The sequence below is a fragment of the Trichoplusia ni genome, chromosome 1, assembly GCF_003590095.1.
Source record: "Trichoplusia ni isolate ovarian cell line Hi5 chromosome 1, tn1, whole genome shotgun sequence".
Classification (NCBI taxonomy): Eukaryota; Metazoa; Arthropoda; class Insecta; order Lepidoptera; family Noctuidae; genus Trichoplusia; species Trichoplusia ni.
In genome coordinates this window covers 13526461-13551471 of record NC_039478.1, presented here as the reverse complement: position 1 = coordinate 13551471, position 25011 = coordinate 13526461, and the positions used below count along the sequence as shown (strand labels likewise).

General features: G+C 34.9%; 4 protein-coding genes and 1 long non-coding RNA gene across 10 annotated transcripts in view; 3 read left to right on the top strand and 2 right to left on the bottom strand.

Annotated features, from left to right (window-relative positions):
* The window catches only part of LOC113495972 (pollen-specific leucine-rich repeat extensin-like protein 2), a 54458-nt gene extending 45573 nt beyond the window's left edge, over nucleotides 1-8885 (bottom strand). For 4 of the 6 annotated variants that reach the window (XM_026874998.1, XM_026875007.1, XM_026875022.1 and 1 more), the window contains exons 1-2: nucleotides 8689-8885; nucleotides 2114-2326 (exon numbers count right to left, since the gene is read on the bottom strand). In XM_026874998.1, coding sequence (XP_026730799.1) covers nucleotides 2114-2326; nucleotides 8689-8784 — 309 coding nt within the window. In that variant the 5' untranslated portion in view covers nucleotides 8785-8885. The remainder of the gene's footprint in view (nucleotides 1-2113; nucleotides 2327-8688) is intronic. The other 2 variants (XM_026875015.1, XM_026875040.1) reach the window with 1 other exon arrangement.
* A 2588-nt stretch (nucleotides 8886-11473) lies between these two features.
* LOC113495966 (probable prefoldin subunit 4) lies at nucleotides 11474-12707 on the top strand. The gene is made up of 3 exons (XM_026874987.1): nucleotides 11474-11606; nucleotides 11680-11901; nucleotides 12240-12707. The coding sequence occupies exons 1-3, from the start codon at nucleotides 11574-11576 to the stop codon at nucleotides 12390-12392; spliced, it is 408 nt and encodes a 135-aa protein (XP_026730788.1). The 5' UTR covers nucleotides 11474-11573; the 3' UTR covers nucleotides 12393-12707.
* On the bottom strand, nucleotides 12705-18513 carry LOC113495952 (sodium/hydrogen exchanger 8). Its single transcript, XM_026874961.1, has 7 exons — nucleotides 17193-18513; nucleotides 16834-16990; nucleotides 16368-16522; nucleotides 15529-15680; nucleotides 15036-15164; nucleotides 13993-14085; nucleotides 12705-13779 (listed from the first exon to the last, which is right to left on the bottom strand). Exons 1-7 carry the CDS (start codon nucleotides 18418-18420, stop codon nucleotides 13627-13629), a joined length of 2067 nt encoding a protein of 688 aa, XP_026730762.1. The 5' UTR covers nucleotides 18421-18513; the 3' UTR covers nucleotides 12705-13626.
* Nucleotides 18514-18615: 102 nt separating this feature from the next.
* On the top strand, nucleotides 18616-20887 carry LOC113495961. Its single transcript, XM_026874972.1, has 2 exons — nucleotides 18616-19226; nucleotides 19967-20887. Exon 2 carries the CDS (start codon nucleotides 19978-19980, stop codon nucleotides 20614-20616), a length of 639 nt encoding a protein of 212 aa, XP_026730773.1. The 5' UTR covers nucleotides 18616-19226; nucleotides 19967-19977; the 3' UTR covers nucleotides 20617-20887.
* Nucleotides 20888-22796: 1909 nt separating this feature from the next.
* Nucleotides 22797-24973, top strand: LOC113495945. Its single transcript, XR_003400769.1, has 2 exons — nucleotides 22797-24303; nucleotides 24789-24973. It is a non-coding gene; the product is annotated as an uncharacterized LOC113495945 (long non-coding RNA).
* The last annotated feature ends 38 nt before the right edge of the window (nucleotides 24974-25011 follow it).

The window sequence follows — 25011 nt, the reverse complement described above, 5'->3', positions numbered from 1 at the left end:
TACATCATGTCACCAAGTCGTTGTCCCTTAAACGCAAACCATTGTCGAGACTCGAGATAACTTTGTTTAATTAACAATGCGAGTAAAATTCACTAAAAAACTTTTTCTTTGTCTCCTTTAATTTTATTAAGAAAGAACTCTTTAATTTATACTACACAAACTTTACACTTATGTTCAGACATGTTTGGGGCGGCCATTGCTTTTAATATTCATCAAATTTTGACCATGTTCGTGTCAGGGTAGTGTGTATATAGTCTTAATAAGGTTTCACTTATGTAAACTTGTTACGGAGATTGCGGCAGCAGTGCGGCACGAAATTACTTAAGGTCCTTAAAGAGGTGCTAAGTGTAAGAACAATGTTACGAAAATTAACGCGAACCTCTAGTTTTGGACGAGATCAAAACAAACATTACGAATGTAGACAAAACATAAAGATAACAACAATAGCTTCTGAGAAAACTATTATTAAACAAATCATTAGCTCCTAAGTACAACGCAAAATAGTTGTCATCTACTTGTAGTTTATATTCATCCACATCTTTACATTGTTCTATATGTTTCCACGCACAGCAATTACAACACTAAGTACCGGTCTCCACACGGAACCAAGACATCTCCACTAAGATTACATAATAACTCGTGTAAACATTAAATATAAACTAACTATAGTACGGACTGACATCGCGACCTGTATTCGAGTCTTGCTATTTTTTACCAGTTTTTCCGAGTCTTCGCAACAGGAAAATTACAAAGAATGTCAAATTATGACAAACTTAGTCAAAACTTAATGATGTTTACAAGGTAACTTAGGAGTTAACTGCGTAGTTGTATAAAGTATTCGTTTTCCAGATGTACAAGAACTGTAATTACTGTTCTATACCTAACCAATGTATGCCATTAATTTTTCTCAGGAGTTATTCGAAAATACATTCGTAAATTAGAAGTTTATATGAAAAAGTACCATAGTATTAGGTATGCGTTAAATGCAAAAACGCCAGAAGCGAAACTTTTTCTCAAAGTAAATTGCAATTATACAAACATATCATGAGTGCTATACTGGTTAACAAACAATCAATTTTAACGAGTTGGTACTAACTACGAAATGTACTTGTGACACAATTTCATACAACCCGCACTAAGTATAATCGACAACTTTCACACTATCAGCAATAATTTGCATTCAACGTTTTAAAAACAAGCCTTTTCTTGTTATCATTTTCATGCGTAATCGAGGTGTTGTGTAATGTTTAAAGCAAAGTTTTATGTAAAAATTATACAGCCCTGATTATATTATAAACAAAAAAGAATCATTATGCACATTTGATGATGTACAAGTACTTGATTAAGTAACAACGAGAATGAAGCGATAAGTTTAACACGGCGAAATACATTTATGGAAAGACATCGAGTACAAGAAAGTCATGTAGGAATAACTCCGCCTAAGAAACGTGACTTAACCAGTTTTTGTGAACCGCAGACTCAGTCAATATCTTTATTGTGACTACAATAACACTCGATGTAACCGCGTTTCTGGTTGATTTCTTCATGATCATACAAGATTAGAGAATCGATTTTCAAATCACGTATTGTTTCGCCCACAAAACGGAGGTAGAACTCTACTTTAATTAATTTAAATTGTTATGGTAAGAATGTTAAACATTGAATAATCAAAAATCTCGAATTCAACCTCTTTTAGATGAGCTATTATGAACGCTCGTAACTTCCGTAACGTAAAGCGTTGCATGAATGGTTACATTATAAATGGTTTACGTAGTAATTTATATACACTGATCTGAGCAAGAAAAAATAATAAAGGTCTGTTAATTTGAATTTATTTAGATCTTTACGTATCATGAGCATGGCGCTAGACTGGCTGGCCCAGGGAGAACGCAACCGATGTGGAAGCAGATAGGCGAGGGTTTGGCAACATGCCACAAAATAATGCATTTTGCGATTTCCCTCAACATTTTATAGTGAGGTTAATTTGCAAAAGTACATTACCTACCTAAATATGAGTGCTCATAAAATGTTTTTAGTAGTACTTCGAGACTAATTGTATTATGATTGTGCTTATCGGTTACATTGCGATGGTGTTGAATGAGTAGGTACTTACCGCCAGCAAGGCGTCATTGCCGTAGGCCCGGCCTTCGAGAGCGAGCTCTTTGTCTAGCATGGCATCGAGCTGCTCGAGCTGGTGGCAGGAGGAGCGCGCCGCCACCCAGCTGGAGGCGAGGATGAAGGCGCCCAGGATGAAGGACGCCGCCACCACCGTCAGCGCCGCGATCCGGGCAATTTGTACTGATGATGATACCCTTTGTCGGTACGCCTGCGACAAACAACGACATGCAATTCAAACAAATAATTCACCTTCAATTTCAAATAGATTTAAGAGTGTTGGCGTTATCTTAATTCAAAGATTTCAGGTTCCAAGTACCGAATACCAGAGTTGATGTTTAGCAGAACGTTAACTTTACATTACCTACGGTTTAATGTTTTTAAGTACTAGAAAAGAAAGCTAAATGCGTATTTAACGTGTGAACGTGTTAACAATTCACGATCCTAGACCACACAAAAACCACATTCTGAAAATGCGTTAAAATAATTTACACATGCATGTTAGTTATAATAAATATTGTGGTCGTTGCAAGACATAACCAAGCAATACTAATAACTTATTCCGAGGCAATAAAAGCTTTTCACCAAATTATACTTGAAAATAAATGCGTGTGACTAATCTCAAACCATATTAAAATATTATTTATGCTCTATGCTCGGTACATAATCGGTACCATAACTTTTACTTTTCTGTGACGTCACTATTGAGTGCCTAGACACGATTTTATGACACGAACATTGTCCTCAACCCATCATGATTAGACATAACAAGTTGAATATATTTGTAAACTAAGTATGTGAATCTTCTAACGTATAGACTTAACTTTCAAAAGTGCTTCAGACAATCTCTGAACGTCAATGCTAAACTGTCATTCCAATTAGTTTCACCGAAGTTTTCAGTGGTTCATAAACATTTGTAAGCTAGTGAAAGTGTTGAATTTGCTGCCAACGTTTCGAGATTCACAAGGGACAAAGAACGCCTCCTTATAGCTCTATTACGTCATAATAAGATTATTATGCAAACAGATCAATCCTAATCGTAATTCAATTGCAAGCACGTCGGCGCAATGCAAATATGTGCAATGAAATCCATTAATCAAGTCACAGCAAGTATGTAAATTTGTTGAGGTATTCCTTATTCCTATTTGTTTTCAAACCTGTAGGTCGTGAACAATCGGTAGGATATTATTATATCGAATGATTGTACTTCAATGTTAATGTAATATACTTGATACTAGCTTATGAGTCATTCTTGTGGAAGCCAAAAAGGTTAAAGGTATCCATTTGTTTGAACACAATCACAGTCCTTAAGTTTACAAATGCTAAGAAACTGTTAGGTAGCTAAGAAAGCTTATAACCAAAGAGCTATGAAATGAAATAATTTATTCTGTAAGTAGGATGTATCATCACTTTTACATATCTTTTTGTGAATGTTGATACTAACTCAGGGTCGCAAGGCATTCAGATGAGCAAGTTTGTACCAGCAAGCGGCAAGCATGGCTCAACTAGATGGCCTGTGGCACAATAAAATGGAATAGCAAAACCACACTCAAATCCCCAGTTTGAGACAACTACAATTGTATTAAGACTAATTGATAGTATACCTTCATTATGTTTATACTAAGTATTCAAAACTGATAAAAAGCTTTAGCTATAAGTATATTAAAACCCATAAAACTGACAGTACCCAAATCCTAACTTTGGGGATCAATTCAACCTAAAAGTATGCTGACTTTATTGCACGAAATTTTGAAATATTTCATGAAGTCATTAATAATTTTGTGATGGGGTTCTGTAAATCTATCTTCGCATATTTCATATCGTTGATAAATCAAATAGGAATTTTAACAGTGAATAACAAACTAAAGCATATACACTCGATTTTAAGTAATTTAAGAAATTTGAGGTCTACTTCCCACGAATCTCCTTAAATATCACATCAAGGGATAATATCGATTATGTTTATAAAATTACTAAAATATGAATCGCTCTCCGGATTAATTCTCTTTGTAGAATAGTCCACGCGATGCCTATTAATACTGATAATTAGATAGTTTTATTGGAGTTTTGTTTTCTACAGCACACATTCACAACTTCAGCGTACCTACCTATTGTTTTCATGTGATTTTCCGCGAACCATTGATTATTTATCGGACAATAAAGTTGTACATGACATGCGCAAAGACTTAGGATGGATTCGCAATTGTTTTAAGATACTGTAAAACGTAACTCCTTAACTCTACTGAACTACAACTATATTTAATTGCTGTTTGTTAAAAACTTGTTTAAAACTGCAAATGGAAAAATAACTTTTTTTTTTAAAGGAATACATTTATTTAGTTGATGAAACTAACTTGTAACTTGGACTACTTAAATATGCTTACTTCATATTTTATTTGCCCATTTATATTCTATTATTTGTTGATGTTTGTGTTAGGTCAACGACCGAAGCCGTATCAGAGTGTCTGAGACTTTCGCGGATCAATTTGTGATTATGATTGCTGTGTAGATATGAAGGTCTAGTATCAACCTTTCTGATATTGTAGAAACCCCCGCGGAATTTTAAACGAAGCAGTCGTATATAAAAATATTGAACAAGGAACCCACTTTATAAATATATTAAGTTTTTAGGATATACAAGAGATCTTTATTAACCTTATACTTATCCTTGAGAAGACTAGCAGCAAATATTTTATGAGAAAGTAACGTGCATTATAGTCAATGTCACTTTCATATATTAAGACAAAGAACATTTTTGATGATGGAATTAAAATAGCACACATATACCTCTCACAGTACACACAGAATAGATAAGTAATCATGAGAAGTAAAACTGGCAAAACTCATCTTCGTCTGAGAGAGCTTTGTCCTGAGCGAGGTGAGGTGTGCTTTACTAACAAACTGAAGTAGCAACATACAAAAATTACATAACCATAGTTGGGTAGGGGCGGTCGCCGGCGCCGGCGCACGCTGTAAGGAGCGGCGGGGAGAGGGGCGGGGGGACTCCGGTGAAAGTGCTTCAACTATTGCATTCGAGAAATCCATCATCTTTAGCGAACCTCGAAATAACGATGATTTCAATCCCACAATTTGTTTAGCACGTCTGAATTTAACCATATCGGATGTCAGTTTCCTTCTCTTACCGGGCAATGACTCAGCGTTTCGTATCATAATATCATTTTAATAATAGACAACTACATAACATTGATTCATGCATCGTCAATATTGGTTGGTATGATTGGGATATGATTCGGTAACGAACAGCTATGAACAGCCAGATTTAATAATAAAACACAGAAACCTACATAATCACTCCACAACATAAAAAAATAAAAACTGGACGCCTAAGGCGTGTTTTGGGTTTGTAAGGTTGGTTCTTATTACTTAAACTCTTTTGTTCTGCAAAATACATGTCGTAGCATGTTGTTTTTATGTTTAACTTTTGCTTGTGACTACCACTTAGAGCCAAAATCTAACAAATTCAAAAGGCCTCACCAAAGAGGTCAAATAGGTGGGCACTATGTGTAATATTTTTACCATTCAATTGCATCCGCTGTCATTGAAAGCCGTCTTAATCAGCGTAGCACAAAACCAAGCAGTTACCAGTGTAATTTAACAAGCAGTTCACCAAAAAACATAATTTTCCTTAAGTTTTTATTAAAAATTGAAAAATTATGAAAACTATTATGCATATCGCGTAAAAGCGGTAAAATCTGCCCGATTAAATGTAATAAGCTTGTAAACGATTGCACTCGGTTCCAGTCACACGTCGGCACCGTCCAATCGTGTCATTGAGTAACAATTTACTTAATACTCGAGCCTTATAATATTTATAGACACTGTCGCATTGTGTTCTAGAAAATTCTATATGTTCCAAGTGTTTATATAATACGTTATGCCAGAATCGCAGTTATTACTTATTTCCGTGTCAACAATTATGGTTTTGGGTGTTGATGTAAAATATTGACGTTTCGAAAAAATATCTAACTGGCGAACTGTGGTGACGGATGTGTTGCAAGCGCTATTGTCCAATAACGATTTCTCTCCTATTGTGATCGTTTAAGTACAACACTTTTTTATTTGAGATTCAAATAACTATTAATAATAAATAAAACTCAAGGAACAGTTAAGTGATGTTCGAGATGGATCTCTGCCCTATAACTATGCATAAAACTAGTTATTTATAGTTATCAAGACAATACAAGCTGAAGCTACGTTTTAATTAGTAGTTAAAGGTAAAGAGATCTTGACTTCCTGATTCGGTCTAGAAATAACCGACACTTATTAGTGCAACCTATAATACGAATCTAAGTAGAGTCCAAGCATCGTATGTCACAAGTGTAAATACGTAGCTACTTAGGCATCATGTGCTAAGTTTTTAAACAAATAAACATGGTTTTTGCTGATAGCGTCACACATAAAAACCCAAAGTACAGACTTCCTTTTGTTAGATTCTGAAACTGAGATTTACCATGATAAATGGATCACGTATTTGTTTGTTATTGAAGCACTTTTTGAGAACTATAATTTGTAACGTGACAATATGTACAAACGGAAAAATCCATATGATATTAAAGCATTTTGTAGAACATCCTGTCTCAGTTTAGCCTTTAAGAACTTAGTCTAGATAATTTGGCTCTTGGTTTAATGAGACTGTCCAAAAAGCAGAGTATAGTTTTCAGGGATCATTTATTTGTTTCTTTTTTTTAATCTTCATGCTCCCATAACTTCTGAGGGCATAACTACGTTTCGTGACGTTACTTTAAGTAACTTTTGCTGTACTAATTTGCGAAAATCAAGTAAAGTAGAAGCTAGGTACAAGAGCTCATTTATTATGGGGAGGAAAGTCGCGTTTTTTAAGTGTCGACTTGTTAATTACTCAATAGCAATCGTATTTGAAAGTGAAATGTAACCTAAGCAATTCTTCGCATTTTAGGGCTTGGTGCCAGACCCTTTTATTGATTACGTAAATACTTGAGTACCCTATACGTGTACTGCAGTTTCTGACATCACCGTTTACCTAGTTAAATGCGTTCTTAAACATACACCTATTTACTGGACTGATGAAGTTGCGTGATAACTATGATAAGTAGAGAAGGCTATGTTAATAGTTGGCCAGAGACAATAGAACAATGAAATTTCCCACATGAACTTATACAAATCGCAGTTCTTGGAAACGGAATATATCTGTTTGAATACGTTTGTATAAACACGTATCTGAAGCTGAGTATTGATGACCAGAGTCACGTAAGACGTATTACTCTTAATAATGGTTTGATTTACTTTAATTATTCACAATAGCACTGCCTTATTGAGTTCGTTACGCTGAACGCATTGTCACATCCCCATTGTCGATGTTATACCATGCTGAAGCAAGCAATAGCAGATTTTCGATGAGGTAAAAAAATATTTAAAATTGTAGAGACATTTAGTCAAGTGTTTAAGTACACTTGACTAAATGTCTCTACAGCAAGGAAGATATGAAAATGACAGTTCAGTCTCTATAGAAAATAGCGCAGTTCTTGGGGTAGGTATGTAATTGTTTATGTATTAGTGAGAAATAACTATGTACTTCAACCTACTCACTTGTAATTTGGAGGCTGAAAACTGATACGTTATTTTGAAGCACAGTTTTATAGTATTTTATGAGCTGCACAATATCGTATTCTATTTAAATATAAAACATCAACACTATCTGTATTTATTTAGTAAACATACATTGAATGTAAAGAATAGGTAGCCTAGACATTTGAATTACCTATATCAAGGTCAGCAAAGACAAAACTTTTAGCCATAATTACACATCGGTACATTAAACAACGATTTTGATTGTGTTAGGTCAATGTTCTATAAAATGTTACGAACGTTAGAATTTTATATCTCGCCATATTTTTAACTTAAAACATTGAGTCTACAATCCGGTTATTCAAGATTTGTGTTTGTATTTTTAAAGACGTGTTCGATATAAATAAATGAGACACAGATACACCGAAATATTTGTGATGACTATAGATAAACTGTCATACAATTTGTTTAATAGTTATCTTTGGATTACGATGGAAGGTAAATATTGTCATACTTTAGGGTGCGTTTAAAACAGTAACAGCATATCGATCGTCGATGTTCAGTAAAGTATGTTTACAAACAAGCCGATACGCGCCAGCGGCACTGGCAGCGGCCTCACGACTGCTAAGGCTAAGAGAAAGGCGCTTTCCCGCACTTATGTCCCGCACTATTACTAAACAACTCTACCATTTCTAAATGTTTATTACCAAGCAACGAACAAAGGCCTTCATATTGTAAATAATTAGTATCTTGACTACTCCAAAACAAATATCCTAACATCATTGAGCATTCCACTTAGTATTCGGTATCAACGAGAAGCCTAGGTAGAAAAGCAGTCAGACACAGCACAACAGACATTATACAAATTGCCTGAATAATAGATTTCCAAATATGTGATCTTAAAAAGAGACAAAGTTTACAACTACAGACACGATGCTGCCGGTCCGCTAGCAGATCTGTACGTTATGTTTAACATTCGTTCAAAGTGAATAACGGATATTGTCATACCGGTGGGGGCTCCGACGTGCTGTACACTTCAGAAGGCGGGTACTCCGGCTTCATGGTAATGGTGGCCATGGAGTCTGGTTGATGCTCCTTCTCCATCACGCGATTTTATCTTCACAAAAAAAAAGTAGAGCCCAAGTATTGTTGCGCGCGTAATGTTTGACGTTCGAAGTAGAAGTGCGCGCGAGTGAACGGCGCTGCCCGGCGTAGGCGCAGTGGCCGCTGCGAACGTGGTGGGGCCGCGCGACATCGCCGTAACGCATTCACTTATGACAGTGGACCCACGGAGGTGATCGTTCAGATTTAACTAAATACCCGTCTGTCCAATATCCATAAATGTATTATTCAAGTCGTTTGGTTTACTACATGAACCCTTAAAATCTATTAACGGGTAGGAGATTGAAAGAAGACTGCTGTACTTTTTAATATTAAATGCTACTTTTACAATTCTCAGACCAATGAGAGATATCCAGCTGGTTACAAACTATTAGATATTTGCGTATGTATGTGCATTAAAGTACAGCTTATTGGTAGAAGCCGGTGGCATCCTTTCACTACTCGTTAGATGTTTAGTTATTTAACGCACCTTTGCAGCTTTGGTGGAATTGATGCAATTATAACATATGCGTTCAAGCACGGTGCTTAGGATGAATTTGTATGCGAATACTATTTAAAGTATTTAGGTAAATCAAATCTGATCAATTAAACAAAAAAGTAAGTTTTTTGTCTATCCCTGACACACTAGAATATAATTTACCTGAAGCCTATATTTGTTCTGAAGGACGTAAAAATCAAACTCTCCACTTGAACAACCTGTACGTAGGTCGTAGGCTGTCTAAGAGAAAAAAATGATTAGTACTTCTAAGGCTAATTTTGTTCAAACCTTCAACCGACACGAATTTGTAGCCAAATAAGTGGTCACTAACGGATTATTCCTAACTTGTAGTTTATTGGTGATAGTCGACAACCAGGTCAACGCGTAATAAAGTGGTAGACTTCTAGCGCCACGCAAGATGCGTTATAGTAACACAAAATGTGTTGTCCACGGACAATAAATGGAATAATTAACTTGTAACAATCATGTATCTTCTTTCCATATTATTACTAAGTTAGCGCCTACGGAAATCCGGTAGTATCTACTTCATATGATAAAAACGATGGTTTTGTTTGTTGGTAATGGTTTGAATGAAAGCCCGACTCATAAAAACTACTGGATCACATTCCGGCTATCAATAGCACGGCTATAGGTATAGTATAATCAAACTACATAGGAGCAGGAGAAACGCAGTTAGTTGAACTGCAAGATTCATTAAGGAGATCAGGTCCAGATCTGCCTACTTTCCAGGTCTGACCGCCGCGCCTTACACGACATTTAATAAAAGTCACCTATAAGAGTCAGCTGTCTCTGTGAATTTAAAGAGAAAAGATAAGAAAAATACACATTAAGAGACGTAACTTGGCCTAGAGTAGTTCTTGAATGCGGAGGTAGGTACCTAAGTTAATACATAGATGATTAAGAATCATTTTTGTCTTTTTCCTACGTAAGCATAATTCTTATAAGTCTCGCATGCTTCTACAACATTTAGTGCATATTGCTTTGCATGCGTGTGGTAGTACTTCCGCGTGCCCGAAGTCTGCGTCAGCATGTGATAGGACGCGAACGAGTGGGATTTCGTACAAAGGATGTTTTGTCTGCCTTTGACATAATCTCTATAATTATAAACATTGTTTTACGCTTTTGCTTTTTCAGTTTCCGAGTATGAGGAACAAAAAAGCATTCCGATCTTTTAGCTGGTAGCAATCTCCAGACCTCGTTGCCTTCCGTATGGCGAAGGAAGACCATGGGAATTTTCAACGGGTCACAAAAGGGGTGTTTTCTTTTGCCATTTCTCAGGGTCTCATAATATTTCATTGATATCTGCTTTGACTATGTAGGTACTTGAGGTATTATTTAAGATAGAGTATGTGTCTATGTGCAACACAAATCAACCAATGGCAGACAAAAGCAATTAAGCACGAGTCAAATTCACGACACTTAGGGTTCCGTACTTAAAATCAGATCGGTTTTGTAACAGGTTTTTAAAGGTACCCATATCTTTATTTGTCACATAACAAAATTACCATATCAATAATTGCATAACGCTTTTTATGTTAAGTGTTCTACAAGCGGCAACAGAAATATTTCATCTATGAAAATTAACTACTGCGGTTCTTGAGATACTTCGGCGCCTAGCTTAAAAATAGAGGCAAACCAACATGAATTAGATTTAGGTTCTTAAATAAATTAATAGTTTTAAAAATACGCTTCTAAAGGTGCACGTAAAAGTTAAAAAGAAACTTCGCGTCGTTCACGTGGTCTCTATTTCTGGGCTGTGTCAACGATGTGCTTTTTATTCTACTATTTGATTGTAAGAGTGTGGGGCGCTGGATCAGGAAAGACTTTCTTGTAAACATATACGAACAAGAACTCTAATTTTTGCCACTATTGACTCGTACTTTGAACAGACTATTTAATGTAGAGCCTTCTACTAGTCGTGCTACAACTATAGTTAGATCGCCAATCTTTGCAACCTGCTTCCCGAAATATCGTTTTACTTGATTTCTCAACAAAGTATACAAAAAATCTTTACTATTCCAGCGCCCTCCAGTAGTATTTGGTCTTTGATTCCAATTCAAGAGATCCAAGAGATTTCCTTTCCCTGACCGATTATAAACGGGAACAAAATCTGATTCTGTGGTTTGAGTCCATAGAGCACTTTTGCGTGTCTGTCAACCTTAACTGTCAAATGTCACTGTCATTGTCATTACAGGTGTGAGGCGCTCTCTCGAAATATCGTGGGTCTTTAGAGATTCTTATTAATAATAGTGTAACTCAAATAATACAAACCATGGCTAACTCAGGAAAAGGCACCTTCCAACCTGTAAGTACTTTCATTCATTTCAATAATATATTAAAGGTTATGTGCATACAAGTAACGATAAGTTTCATTTTAGGATTCAGATGTTCACATTTCATTCGAAGACCAGCAAAAGATTAACAAATTTGCGCGCTTGAACGCAAAAGTAGACGATTTAAAAGAAGAACTTAAAGTAAAACAGAATGACATGAAGAATTTGGAAGAGGCAGTGGAAGAACTTAGTCTGACCGATGAATCTGAAAAGATTCCCTATCTCATCGGCGAAGTGTTCATGTGTCAAGGCTTAGAGGACACCTTGGTAAGTTCAATAATCTGTCTAGTTCATAGAAAATAAGTATATATAAATCATATAAAACATGAAACAATGTTTAAATGAAATATGACATACAAATCTTTAAAAGGTAACGTATGGATTACTACAAACAATGTTTTGCCAATAACTTAGTCGTACATTGCCTTAGTGTTAACAAATCATCACTGAACAGTCTTTTAACATGGAATGGACCCAAAACTCAGTATTTATTTAAGACAAATCAAAGCCCAAATATGTCTATAAAATTTTAAAATGAAAGAAAGATTACTTTATTTTTGTAACAATATACATAATAAGTTTTTTCAAGATTTTTCTTTTTTCAGAAATTCTTAGATGAAGCTAAGGCTAGAAAAACAAATGAAATAAATGACTTGGAAGGAAGGTGTGATGAGTTGAAATCTCAAATGAGCGAATTGAAAGCCCACTTATATGGAAAATTCGGTAGTCACATTAACTTAGAGAATGAAGATGAATAAACAGTATTAGCATTATAATAAACACTTTTTTGCAAACATATATATAACAAGTCTCGATGAAACTCTAAATAACTGAAACCCTTGCTTTTCATAGTAAACATTTAATATATATTTTAAAGAACATATTCAGTATCAATTAAAAATATGACAAGCCATAAGCTGCTGAAATATCACAAATTAAACATCCAGAAATATGGCATGATCTTAAAAATATTAAATTAACATAACTGCTGAAGCTTATTTATGTATCAACTAATGTTGCAATACCTTGTATTATAATACATACATTTAAAATAAAAAGAATATCTACTACCTTAGAATGTTTTATTCTATTACGAGGGTATAATTAATATAAGGAACAAATATAATAACAATAAGCTTTTTTCATTGTTCAAGAAATTATAAAACCATGTACCAACCATACCATTATAAATTGCACAGAATTTTATAGAAAGTAATGACAGCATGGAAAATAGTTTAAGAAATAATCGAATAAATAGAATAGGAAATTGATTTTCAAATTAAAGCTAATTAACAACACTTAAGTACATAAAGTAATTATGCAGTACCTATATTATTAAATCATCTATGAATACTAAATCACATTTAATGTGTATTTTTTCATCACACAACCAAACAATACAAAATCTTGATAAATTATGTTACCATTGTTATCAAGTAATTTTAAATCATACATTTTTCGCAATCTTTGGTTTATGTACTACTTTGTAACAATACTCTAAGTTTTTAAAATACTCGAATACTATCACAATATTTGACTTACAAGTGTCAAAATAATCAAATTTAAAATAAACATAGAGACAGCACAAACTGTACGAAAAATAATTGAAAAATATACATAAAATTATGACTATTATTTCCTATAGGAATTAATTGTATAATATCTAATAAAATTTTGCTAAAGCCCTTCGTCACAATAGTACCATTGTCTAGCTATACATAACTTATGATTGAAAACAATAAATTTCGCTACTAAGTAGTACCATTAACATATTATAGTGTAAGATTGTGACAAGTTACAAAGTTTTTAAGTCAAAAATACACTGGTCGAAAACTTAATAAAGATCTTCATGATCCTCCATTATATTCTTTTTAAATTCTTTATGACTTGATTTTTTTAGTGCTTTCGTGTACTATTCTGTAAACACATATGGCCTACACAGCACACCAAACATGTAACGTTGCAGCTATTACCTAATTGGTCAAAGATCTTTTATACACCCCTCTGAAGACTGCTGTGTGAATTTGTTAAGGAACTTTGTTGTAAACTCTCCTCTTCATCTGTTTCTCTATCATTTGATATTTTTATAGCCTGATACCACTGGTTTGTAAGATCTGTCATTTGGCTTTTGCAATCTTTCAGCTCCTAAAATATAAAAAAATCAAGTTCAAACTACTGCAACTTTTTACTAAGTATGTTAATTACCCTCGGGCTCACACACACATTTTATTTATTCATTATTAATTTATTACTGGTCAGTACCCAATGCAATAGTTATTGGGACCTATTTCCTTTGTCTGTGAGGCACTTACAGACGTTTCTGTTGCTGTACCTTCAGGAAACTTAGTTCTTACATACCTGATGAGTGAATCTTCTTGTGAAGAATGGAGTTAAATACTTCATGTCCAATCGAACAAATCCTTTCAATCGTGTTGCGTGGGAGTAATTTACCTGTAAAACAATGTATTAATATTTACTAATATTATGGTCAAATAAAATTCATACATCTGAATCGAAATATTATTTAGTCTAGCTTTTCGCCCGCGTCGAGGTCGGTTATATCGCGTTTCCAAGAGAACTTTTCCAAGTCCGGGATAAAAACTATCCTATGTTCTATCTCCATGTCAATTCTATCTCTGTACCAAATTTCATTAAAATCAGTTCAGTGGTTTAGACGTGAAAGCGTAACAGACAGACAGAGTTACCTTCGCATTTATAATATTAAAGTAGGGATATTTTATCACAGTAAGTACCTAAGACTTATGTGCGGGTCTTACAAGATAAATTCAGGACATCTGGTTCCGTATCCAAAACATGAAAAAGTAACCGTATGCTACGAAAACAGCGGAGCCGGTTTAGGTACTCTCTGAAATGACTACTGAGATTATTGTAGGAACTTCATCCTGATAATTTAAATACGCAGGTTTCCAATAATACTATAATATGTCGTACAAAAACATACGCCTACATTACATGCACATAACCGTGTAATGGAATTATATTCATATTTCGGATTGTAGTGACCTTGCAGCCTTGTAAGCAAGGCTGTTGTTGATAAAATGGAAAGTTTAATTACTCATTACTAAAGTTACATTTGTAAAGTGCGTGGCATATTTTAAGTAGGTATCAACTAAGTACCTGACTATATTTGTGTGTAAATTATATTTTAGTGACCTTTTCGGCATTATATTAAAAATAAAAGTACGTAATATTTGTTAAGAATAGGTACGATAATAATCTCATACTTTAACGCATCATTTATAAACTCTTAGTCTAAGATTACCTATCAGATTCACAGAACACTGTTAGAAGTTAATGAAGATTTTAGCAGTCCAGGCAAAAGCCTGTTAGACTACAATAAGCACTAAATTCAATGGTACCCTTGAGCGCATTTTACTTACCTCCAATTCTTCTTCCGTAATTTCAGACAGGTGTTCAGAATCGATAGCTTGGCCCCACTCTCTCGTCTTTGACAAACTCACTTCCTTCTGTTTTCGTAATGATCTCGAACGTTTGGTTTTCTTGTTAGCCTAGGAAATAAAATACTCGTCATCAATTTTACAGAGATATGGGTTCTATATACAATTGGTTGTTTGCTATCTAATGTAAGAACGTGATTCGAAATAGTGGAATCTGAAATCGCCTACAATGAGCTAGCGTGATGATCATTGCTCAAACTAATAATATGATGTCATAAAAATAAGTATTTACTCAGTTTGTCGTACGCGCGAGAGGACAACCTTGGCGTATAATTGTGCAGTGACAAATTTTGTGCATTGGCAAAATGACCTATGTCACTCAGATAGCTTTTAAATATTTTCCATCTATGTTAGTGAAAGGCCAATTGTAGTTTTTTTTTTAAATAGAGTGATGTGTTTACACAAAATTACATACCCGCAAAAACTTTAATAATGGCATTGTAGACCCGCCGAAGAATAAGGTTGTAAACAAGACGATTATAAGTGTCGTAGTAATGATTACATGTCGAGTTTCGTCCGAGAAACCAAGGTGAAGCGATAAAGCGTAGGAAATAGCTCCTCTCAAACCTGAAAAAAATAAAAAAAGGCAATTTGAGGCTCTCAGTCTAACATGATTCATGAGCTTAGCAGCTTTATTACCAATCAAATATAGATAAGGAATGTCCCTAATCCAAATAATTCCTCATGAATAAGTTAAATATTACTTTTTGTTTTATAGAATGCTAATGATTATGCTTGATACCAATAGTTCAGATAAAGATCTTTGGTGTTATATAATTAGAATGTAATTATTAAGAATAAATTACTCCTGCCATATGGTATTGACTCCTTGTGTTGCTGGGGTATCTCAAACGTTCAAGTTAGATGCAAAAAGACAACCAGACTCATGACAAGCATTGGTGCATCACACAAATGATTGTCCTACGCGGGGGTCGAACCCGCGTACGTCGTTCTCAGTGCGTTTTGTTTGGTGATCTCAACCACTAGGCTATCCATGTAGTCCAGACTCTACACACATTCGAAAAAAGAAATAGTTTTCTTACCGACTTTCAATTTACGTTTAGCTTAGATAACAACTGATTTTAGTTTAAATGGCTTCAAGATATCTTTACAGCATGGTATGACAATATGATATTTATACAAGACACGACACTTATATCTAATATACTTTAAAGTATAGTTTTGTAAGTACTGGTTGTATAATAAAATAGCATTAAGATAAGCATTATGATAAAATCAGAACACATTACTTACCGCTAAACCACATGATAAACATCATTTTCTTTGTAATTTTATGTTCACGGAACTTGTTGCAAAGAAGCGCAAGTGGGAAGATATTGGCTGCTCTGCCAAGTAAACACATAACTATGCTCCACACTACGAGTGCTGGTTCGACGCGATGTCGGAAGCTGTAACATTTAATAAATATTTACTCTATGCTTAAACAAAACTAAATGTGTATTTTCTAATCTATAGTTTATTTCTGACAATATAAATAAATATAAGTCTGCAGTTATCTCTAGACATCTCTTCAGGAGAGTTAGTAAGATCTCTTAGTCTCAACATGCACAGTAGGCAAATTCAGAGCCTATGTGTGAAAATGCCTATGCCTAGCCTACAGGGGAAATTTTAGGTATATTTAAAACATTATAGAAGAATAAAAAGTTATTTCCAAGTAATATTATCATTATCAATATTAAGTTATTTAATTAAATGTTACCTAAATATGGCTAAGCCGAGGTAAGCAAACACACAGGTCTCAGCAATGAAAGCCAAGGTCCTCATAGTCTGCTGCATAGTGACCTGGGTCACGGTAGACAGGTTAAAATGAGTGTAGTGAGACATCACAACACCACAAAATAGAATTGCCATGATTCCTGAAAAGAGTTATAAAATTTTGTAAGAAATTCAACAAAAATGATATCAACATAGCTGTTTATTATGATGTTATTTCTTTTTGTTTATTACATATCTAATCTTTGAGAGTGATAAGATGTTGTACTTATTCAATTAGTTGTAAGATGAAAACATTTTTAAATTTGAGCTTTTTCTACTTGAAAATTATAAATTAGAACTTACCAGACAAATGAATACCCTCGGCTAGTACATATGGAGCATAGGTAAAGACTAACATCATTCCAAATTCAAGAGAAGGATTTTTTCGAAGATCTACATGTTTCAATAATAGAGCACTAACCAATGCAAACAATACTCCTATACCAGCAGAAGCAAAGAACATTAACCAAAATCGATTGATGGCAGAAAGTATGGCTTCCCCTGTAGACATGAGAGGGTCATTGGAGTCCAAGACTGCTGTTGTCAACACAATAGCTACAGCATCATTCAAAATGCTCTCTCCAAACACCAACATGTTCAAAACTGGGTCAACATCTAGAGCATGAAAAATTGCCACAGTGGCCACAGGATCCACTGCTGATATTAAAGAACCAAATGCAAATGATTCCACAAAACTCAACTTATAAACCACTTGTGCCAATCCTAATAAATATATACCTGCACCAATTACAAATGCAGATATAGCAGTGCCAACAATAGCAAATAATAAAATAGAACCAATGTTTTGAAAGAAATTACCCTTATGTAAATTATAACCAGACTCAAAAATTATGGGAGGTAACAGAACAAGGAAAAAAGCTGTAGGAGAAAAAGCTTCTTCTTTCCTCCAGTTAGCAATGTTCTTAATGGACATTAAGTTAATTATCATCCCTATTAAAGCACCAAGGAATACTATAACCACACTTTCAGGAAGGTAAGAGAATCCAGTTTGCAACATGAGATGAATTAATAAAATTCCAAGTGCCAGCACACACAGCACAAAAAATATAGCCATTGAACTATTGTGCTCGTCTTCTGCTGAACTTTTCTCAGGCAAGGGAGCTGCATCAGATGGACTTACAACTGAAGCATTTGGAGTTGCCGATGATGAAATATTGACTAGAACTACAGAGAGTATAGACGATTCTTTCTCATTTTTATCTGTTGAATTGTCAGAACTTTCAGTAGATGAACTTGGCGTTGCATTAACAAGTAAACTGTTAATGCTGGCTTCACTAGAACTGGAAACATTCGGCACACTAGCTCTTTTCGACCTTGACAATCCATTCTCGTGATAGTCATTGTGATTGCTAAACACTGTTCCCTGTAATGTGTTGCTGCGATCGGTCTTATAAGATTTGTGACTTCTCTGTTCATTGGACAAAGATGACGATTTTACATGATGCCCGTAACAAACACTGATTAAACATATTATTCCGATCCAATACACATATTTTCTGATACAAAGCATTTTGTATTATTTTATACGAGACATTAAAATTCTATCGCCAGTTTCTCAACCAGTTTGACAGACAGACAGTGACTGACGGTCGCTTAATGCCAAATATTACATGCTTGATTACATGACGTAAATTATGACACATCGGGTGCGATCGATTGATTGCCGTGACTTAAAATAAAATATGTTACCAATTTCTAACAATTGATTATACGATGATCCTCTAACGACGCAATTCGTGTGACGGCCATACAAGTAAAAATAATACACCATTTACTATACAGTATTCACACTGCTTTAATCACGTTACAAACTATAAAAGTGGTTCCATGGGCCCAGTGTCACCTTTAACAACATTGTTTAACGTATACACAATATAAAATAAGATACTTATTTCTTAAGATATCTCTACCGGCTTGATGTAGGTTTCAACAGTGTGTAACTTAATAAATAATAAGTTAGTTATAAACTATCTGACTATTGAATACCACAATCTTAATTAACCAAGTGAGAAAAGATTGACGATTATTCCTTTAGCATAAACTAATAGAAAATACTGTGGTCTATCCTCGTCTTTTTATAGTCGGGCAACACTCAACATGTGAATTTGTATGACTGAGACTCTGTGACCAAACTGTGACTTTGTGATTGAATGAACATGACGTAAACAAAATAATATACTACGAAATCTGTATCATAACTTGATTAATCTAGGGCATGCAACAAAGTACAAAACATACTAGTGTTCAAGAAGTGACTTTTACTACCTTCTCATCTGTTACGTCGTGTCATTATATTATTAGCACAAGGGTTCAATGGTACGTAATCCACAAACAAAGCATTTGTAAAGGCCTATAAACATACGCCATATATGCACGCACATTTTCTTTATGTGTATAGTTGTACACTCTCTTCAAATCTTCACAAGCATTATGTAAACAACAATATAGTTGACATAAGGCAGATACTTAGTAAGTTTGTAAACAATACTCTAAACCCCATTTTTTAAATGAGTAACGTAGCTGCAGTCCTAAAAGAAAAGTAAATATTTTTGAATATGTTCAATATCAAACTTATACATATAACACAAAGCAATAAGATGACATTGCTTTAACCATTGTACATCATTTTCAAGAATCGTGCTCAAGTGATAACGCATTTCTAATGTTCAGTATGATTTTCACACACACATAAAGTGTGTAATAAATATTTTCAGCATCTCTAAATCACTTTATTTAGACAAGGTGAAAACTGTCCAGTGACATGAGAACATTCTGTAATAGTTTTTAGTTCAAATGTTAGACAACTACTTAGTATGACAGTTCCTATAGTAATTAAGTTAACAGAAACAGCATATTTAGTGCATGGAACTATACAAAGTCATGCATAACACAGTTGTAGTCTACATTCCTAATCCGTAGCTAATTTCTTCATAGTGTTACATGAATGTATATTAATCTAACCTATTACAATGCTGTTCATGGATCAACTTATGTTATTTTCTAGTCAGTAACTTGTCTGCTGGTTTTATGATAAGAATGTAAAATGTCTGTTGCAGAATCTACAGTCATGGAAAAAGAAGATATTTTATTGGGATTGGAAATGGGACGACTTGTAATAGAACCTGTACAAATACAAAAGACTAAAAATAATGAAAACCCTTTTTTAAGTCTTTTCCAAAAAAGAAGTATTTTTAAGAGTACTACTACCCAACCTAAAGAATCAAAATGTACTTGTTCCTTGCAAAAAAAAGTAAAACATTCTGGAGTATACAAAAAGAAACATAATAAAATACTTAAAGAACCAGTATTGAAAATATTAAAAAATTGTGGTAGTAGCTTTATATTGGATTCAGAGGATAATCAGAAACCTACATTAAAACCAGTATCAAATATTGTAAGGTGTGATCCTTTAAGTTTATGCACACTTGTTGATAACTGCAATCAGTTAAAAATATCCTCCAGTACAAATGTACAAAATTTAGAATGCTCTGGTGAAAGTGATGATAGACAATGGTGGAAGAATGAAGCCTCATGTTCTCAAGAAAGTAAGGAACCCAAACCACAGACTAGTAGATCTGGAAGCTGTTCCCAACAAGCTCTCAACCCGCCCTGTGATGTTACTATTGATGAATTAGCAAGCTATTTCGAAACATTGGTTCACATACCAAAAAAAATGTCATCTATGGCTGAAATGATGTACATTTAAGCAATAAATATTTAACTACTTCATAAACCTAATGCCAAGTCCAAAAGTTTATTAATGTTATAAGTGTACCTAGGAATTTTTGTATTACCTAATTTTTTCCAACTGAAATCGATTTTTTATATTTTCCTTTAATTGCAGTGTATAAATTTGACTACCTTTTTTTGAAAAATTAAATTCTATTGATAGGCAAATGATGTTATAGTATTTAAAAACGTTAAACTACAAATATTACTAGGTAAAGACTTTATAAATATAGCAAATGATTCTAATACAAACTGTTTGATTGAGTATCTCCCTTAATAGAAGCTTATCATGACACATCACGTCGGTGTCCAGCTAGGCAACAAACTTATATAAAAAAATTCGTTCACGTGCCGAGTACCTACTGGTGTGTGTATGGACCTTTATATAAAGATCTAACCCCACCTACTAGCCCGTGCGCACGTTGTCGAACATAACACTTCATTTTTGGCAGCTATTGTCGCGGTCGAGTGGAACAGGACCTGACTCTTGCCTGCCTTCAGAACAAATTTTAGGCTGGTGGGTTCAATACTAGACATACGTAGCTGTTGAAACAATCGGACCCTCTATTCTCACTTTGGACTACCCACTGTCTTGCCCAGTCTAGTTGATTGCAAAAGGGCAATTCTCAAATAGGCATTTTGCTATAAATATGTAAAATCATATCATTTATTTGCATTACCCAATGTATTGGAGGTGTTACCGTTTCGGCTTAAAGCTAAATACTGTGTACAATGTATTATGCTGTAACCCCAGAAACGAAGGGCCAGCCAGGGCAAATAAAACCGTAGCTTTGAACAAGGCTAAATAAATTATAGTACCTACTCAGAATTGTTTCACAAATCCTAGCGTGAACCCCTAAAAAATAGCACCCTCGAGAATTATCGAGATTAACATCGATAATCGTATATAATTTCTGTGGTACCCTCTGAAACGAAAACCCAGTAGGGTTAATAAAATGTTTGGAGTGGACATCGCTGAGTTGTCGGCTGTCGTATCTGCAGCGATCGGCAGCCGAGCGACGTGGGATGCACTGGCCTCCTTCTGTGAAACAGTGATGTCACAGAAGGATCCCAACTCGCCCGCCATACGCCGACGTCGAGTGGGGCGGCGCAGAGCCGCGCATGAGCGCTCTCTCCCACCCTACCTAGGGATCTGGTCGACGGCACGGGGCTGCGGTCGTCCGATTATAGGACTCATGGTGGGGGCCAACATTCGGTGCTATGCATGTGGTCCCAATATGAGGCGAGGAGGCCGACGGTCGGGTTATAGTAAGAAGGATTGCAACGCATTGCCATACACCGACACAAAAACGCGGATGACGTAGCACAGCGGTTCAGGTTTAATCAGTAAGAGTCTGACACTACCCATTTCCTTCGCCGAGGGAGTCCATGAGGATTCGCGCACCTTAACAAAAAAAAAGGTTAAGAAAATGTTGACGTTTTTTGTTTCTAACGTACCTAAGTAGCGTTGCCGTGCGTGGTGGCGTCCGGATAAAGCCGGACATAGTTAGGCTTTTTGATTGCATGTCCGGCCAAAATAAACGGTGTCCGTCTTGTCCGGCTTTTGTTAGGCTTTTTACGATAAGTAGAATGATGGAGTTATTTTGTTTTAGTTATAAATGTCATATTTGTTCATAAATGTTGAATTATCTTCAATTTAATTTTATTGTGCAACTCAAAGAGAAAAAGTTTTTATTTTAATAATCAAAAAGACCTGATAATTGTCGTACCTAAATCCTCAATAATATAGGGTGTCCGGCTTTTTTAACCAAATGTCCGGCCAAACTGGCTGGTCTGTCCGGCTATTAGGTTTGGCGACCTGGCAACGCTATACCTAAGCCCTTCCTTTTTTACCCGACTGCCAGGAGGGTTGTGTTTAGCGCGTATCTTGTATGTATGTAATATTCTTTATTACCTTGTATCTCTAGAACCGTTGAATGGATTTTCACATTTCAGGTATCGTTAGATTTGTCTTAATAGCCCGAGTGTTCTTAGGTAGGTTCGTAGGTACATAGGTTTTTTAGTGTTTCAATTTAAGTTTCTAGTTTTAAGTACCCACCTAATCATTGCTTTTTTAAATACCTTATCATTGAATTTTTATCTTGTTTCAGTCTTTTCAGTTGATTTTTAATTGTAGTTATCCATGCAGGCAGGTTTTTTGTTTTTTAAATTATTATTTTTACTTTAATAAAAGATAACTGCGGTGCCGCGGTGTGACAAATCTAATTTACAATAAATACATATTATAAAAGCGAATAATAGCCGTTTTATACATATTATGTAATAAACATTAATACAGCAGCTATTTGCGACAACAAAGAACGAGATCATGACCTTAGGTGTATATAGTAGTTTACCGTAATTCTGTGACGTAGTCCGGGGGCTAATGGACAATTCGGCGTCACAGTGCAGCGTCAGAGTAATTAGTTAGACGCTTTAATTACGTGTTTTAGTTCCTACATTGTTTATTTTTCTGATGAGAAGTTTAAAAGTAGCGTAGCAGAGGCAGTTTGGAAACTGCCCCTGGACAATGTAGGTGTCCTCGAGTAAACCCGAATTCGGGGCTTCCCGCTTCAAAAGTTTTGACGTCTGTCAAAAGGATCTACTTGTAACGGACACAGTATAACCATATTCGAAATACGACCAATGGTATTAGTCATATCTTTTTTCTGCTGCTAATGACTAATAAAATTGTGCCTTTAGTGTAAAGTACCTATAATATAACCTAACTAATAATATAATTACTTCATTTAAAAATGTGATATAAAATTTACAGGTTTATATAGGCCAGTGCCGGATATAGCCAGCGCCGGGCCTGCCGCAAATTCGGCCAGCGGTGCCCTTTGCTTTGCTTTAGGTTTTCAAATTCTCTCGTTTCGATTTCACGCGAAAGATATTTAACCGATAATCATGAAACTTTTTACACAATATGTTCTAGGGCGGATTAGAAGTAACATAGAGATCGTTTTACTCGGCCTAAAAAAGAGGATTATGCTTTACAGCGATGTCCCAAGCGGGAGGAGCCGCGGGCGAATGCTAGTTATAAAGTAAATGTCCATTGGTAACGCTTTCTACGATACCATCCCGCTCTGGCTAGGTCTTTACAACATAAACGGCTAACCGCGATATCGCTGTGAAAAAATGTTTTTTTTTTTCGACTTATATAATTAATAGCCATGTTCACCTTTGGATATTTATCAAGGCAGGTAGGGTTTTGGTAAAAATTATCACGCCTTTGCTATCGATATGTCAAATATGTCAATGTCACTTGACTAACCTTGTCAAACAGATACATTTTGACTCAGTTTGAGCGCTTGAGCTAACTTCAAAATTTATCGAACCCTGGCCGTAAACAAGAAGCTAACAAATTTTAATTATAGTTTACTTATCTTTTGGTACACCCTTCCTCAGCATACATTAACAGAACTCCATACATTTGGCTATAAGGATTGAGGATCTAAAAGTATATATACCTGATCGTAAGATTCGACATAGCAAATAGTGTTATTCTGTTTGAATTATGTCAAGTGTGGGTGCAGGCTGGTGGTACGGTATTTTCTTGGATGCCTATACTTATTCGACAAACTATTTGCTTTTTACGATAACGATCTTAATAACATCCGTACTGTTTTTGTGGATTTATGAAAAACCTCAGTTTTATAAGGTATTCATGCAACACTTATCTATCAGAAGTTGTTAGGTTTATATGATAGTAATGATTTCAGGGGCATTGTGAATAACCTGTTTAACAGGCTAATAAAGATTGTAGGTTAGGGTAACAATGTTATTGTGCATAAAAAAAGTGATCTTGATATGAATAAATATAATAAGATGTTCATATCCCACATGTTATGAAATGTTGTCGTTTGAATATTGTTATTCTATATTTGAGGTGTTCCATGTAAGAAAACTTAATAATCCTTCAGTCTATCACTAGGTATACTAGGGATTGTCATGACTAAGGTTTTTATACTTACTATGTATGTAATATTAAATAAACCTAATAGACCATTTATTTTATATTTGTATGTATACCTCCTTCTAATGTGTACTCATACCAGGATGAATCTTATCTAGTACTCTCAACTATTCAAACCCTTACTATTCCTTCAGAACACAACTATAATAATAGGTCATTAATTGTTTTAGTTAATATTCAAAAGAAGTAAACATTCCATTATTATTGTGAGCTCCACTCAAAGTGAAGAAGCTCTTGAAAATTACAACGCAACTCTTTTGGACCATGAAATAACAAATAATCAAGATGAAAAGAAGAATGTTCAACTTGTACCTGATTCAGAATCTTGTCATTAAATTAAATTAATTTATAACTGTGTTTGTATTTTTGTGAACTCACACTAATCTCATATCA

What these genes read in the sequence shown, in the direction of transcription:
- LOC113495966 (XM_026874987.1), top strand. Translation starts at nt 11,574, where the DNA reads ATGGCTAACTCAGGAAAAGGCACCTTCCAACCT. An exon ending in GAAAAGGCACCTTCCAACCT is followed by an intron (nt 11,607 to 11,679) that starts GTAAGTACTTTC and finishes GTTTCATTTTAG; the next exon opens with GATTCAGATGTTCACATTTC. An exon ending in AAGGCTTAGAGGACACCTTG is followed by an intron (nt 11,902 to 12,239) that starts GTAAGTTCAATA and finishes TTCTTTTTTCAG; the next exon opens with AAATTCTTAGATGAAGCTAA.
- LOC113495952 (XM_026874961.1), bottom strand. Translation starts at nt 18,420, where the DNA reads ATGCTTTGTATCAGAAAATATGTGTATTGGATCGGAATAATATGTTTA. An exon ending in CATTATTAAAGTTTTTGCGG is followed by an intron (nt 15,165 to 15,528) that starts GTATGTAATTTT and finishes TTTATTTCCTAG; the next exon opens with GCTAACAAGAAAACCAAACG. An exon ending in CAAGAAGATTCACTCATCAG is followed by an intron (nt 13,780 to 13,992) that starts GTATGTAAGAAC and finishes TTTATATTTTAG; the next exon opens with GAGCTGAAAGATTGCAAAAG.
- LOC113495961 (XM_026874972.1), top strand. Translation starts at nt 19,978, where the DNA reads ATGGAAAAAGAAGATATTTTATTGGGATTGGAAATGGGACGACTTGTA.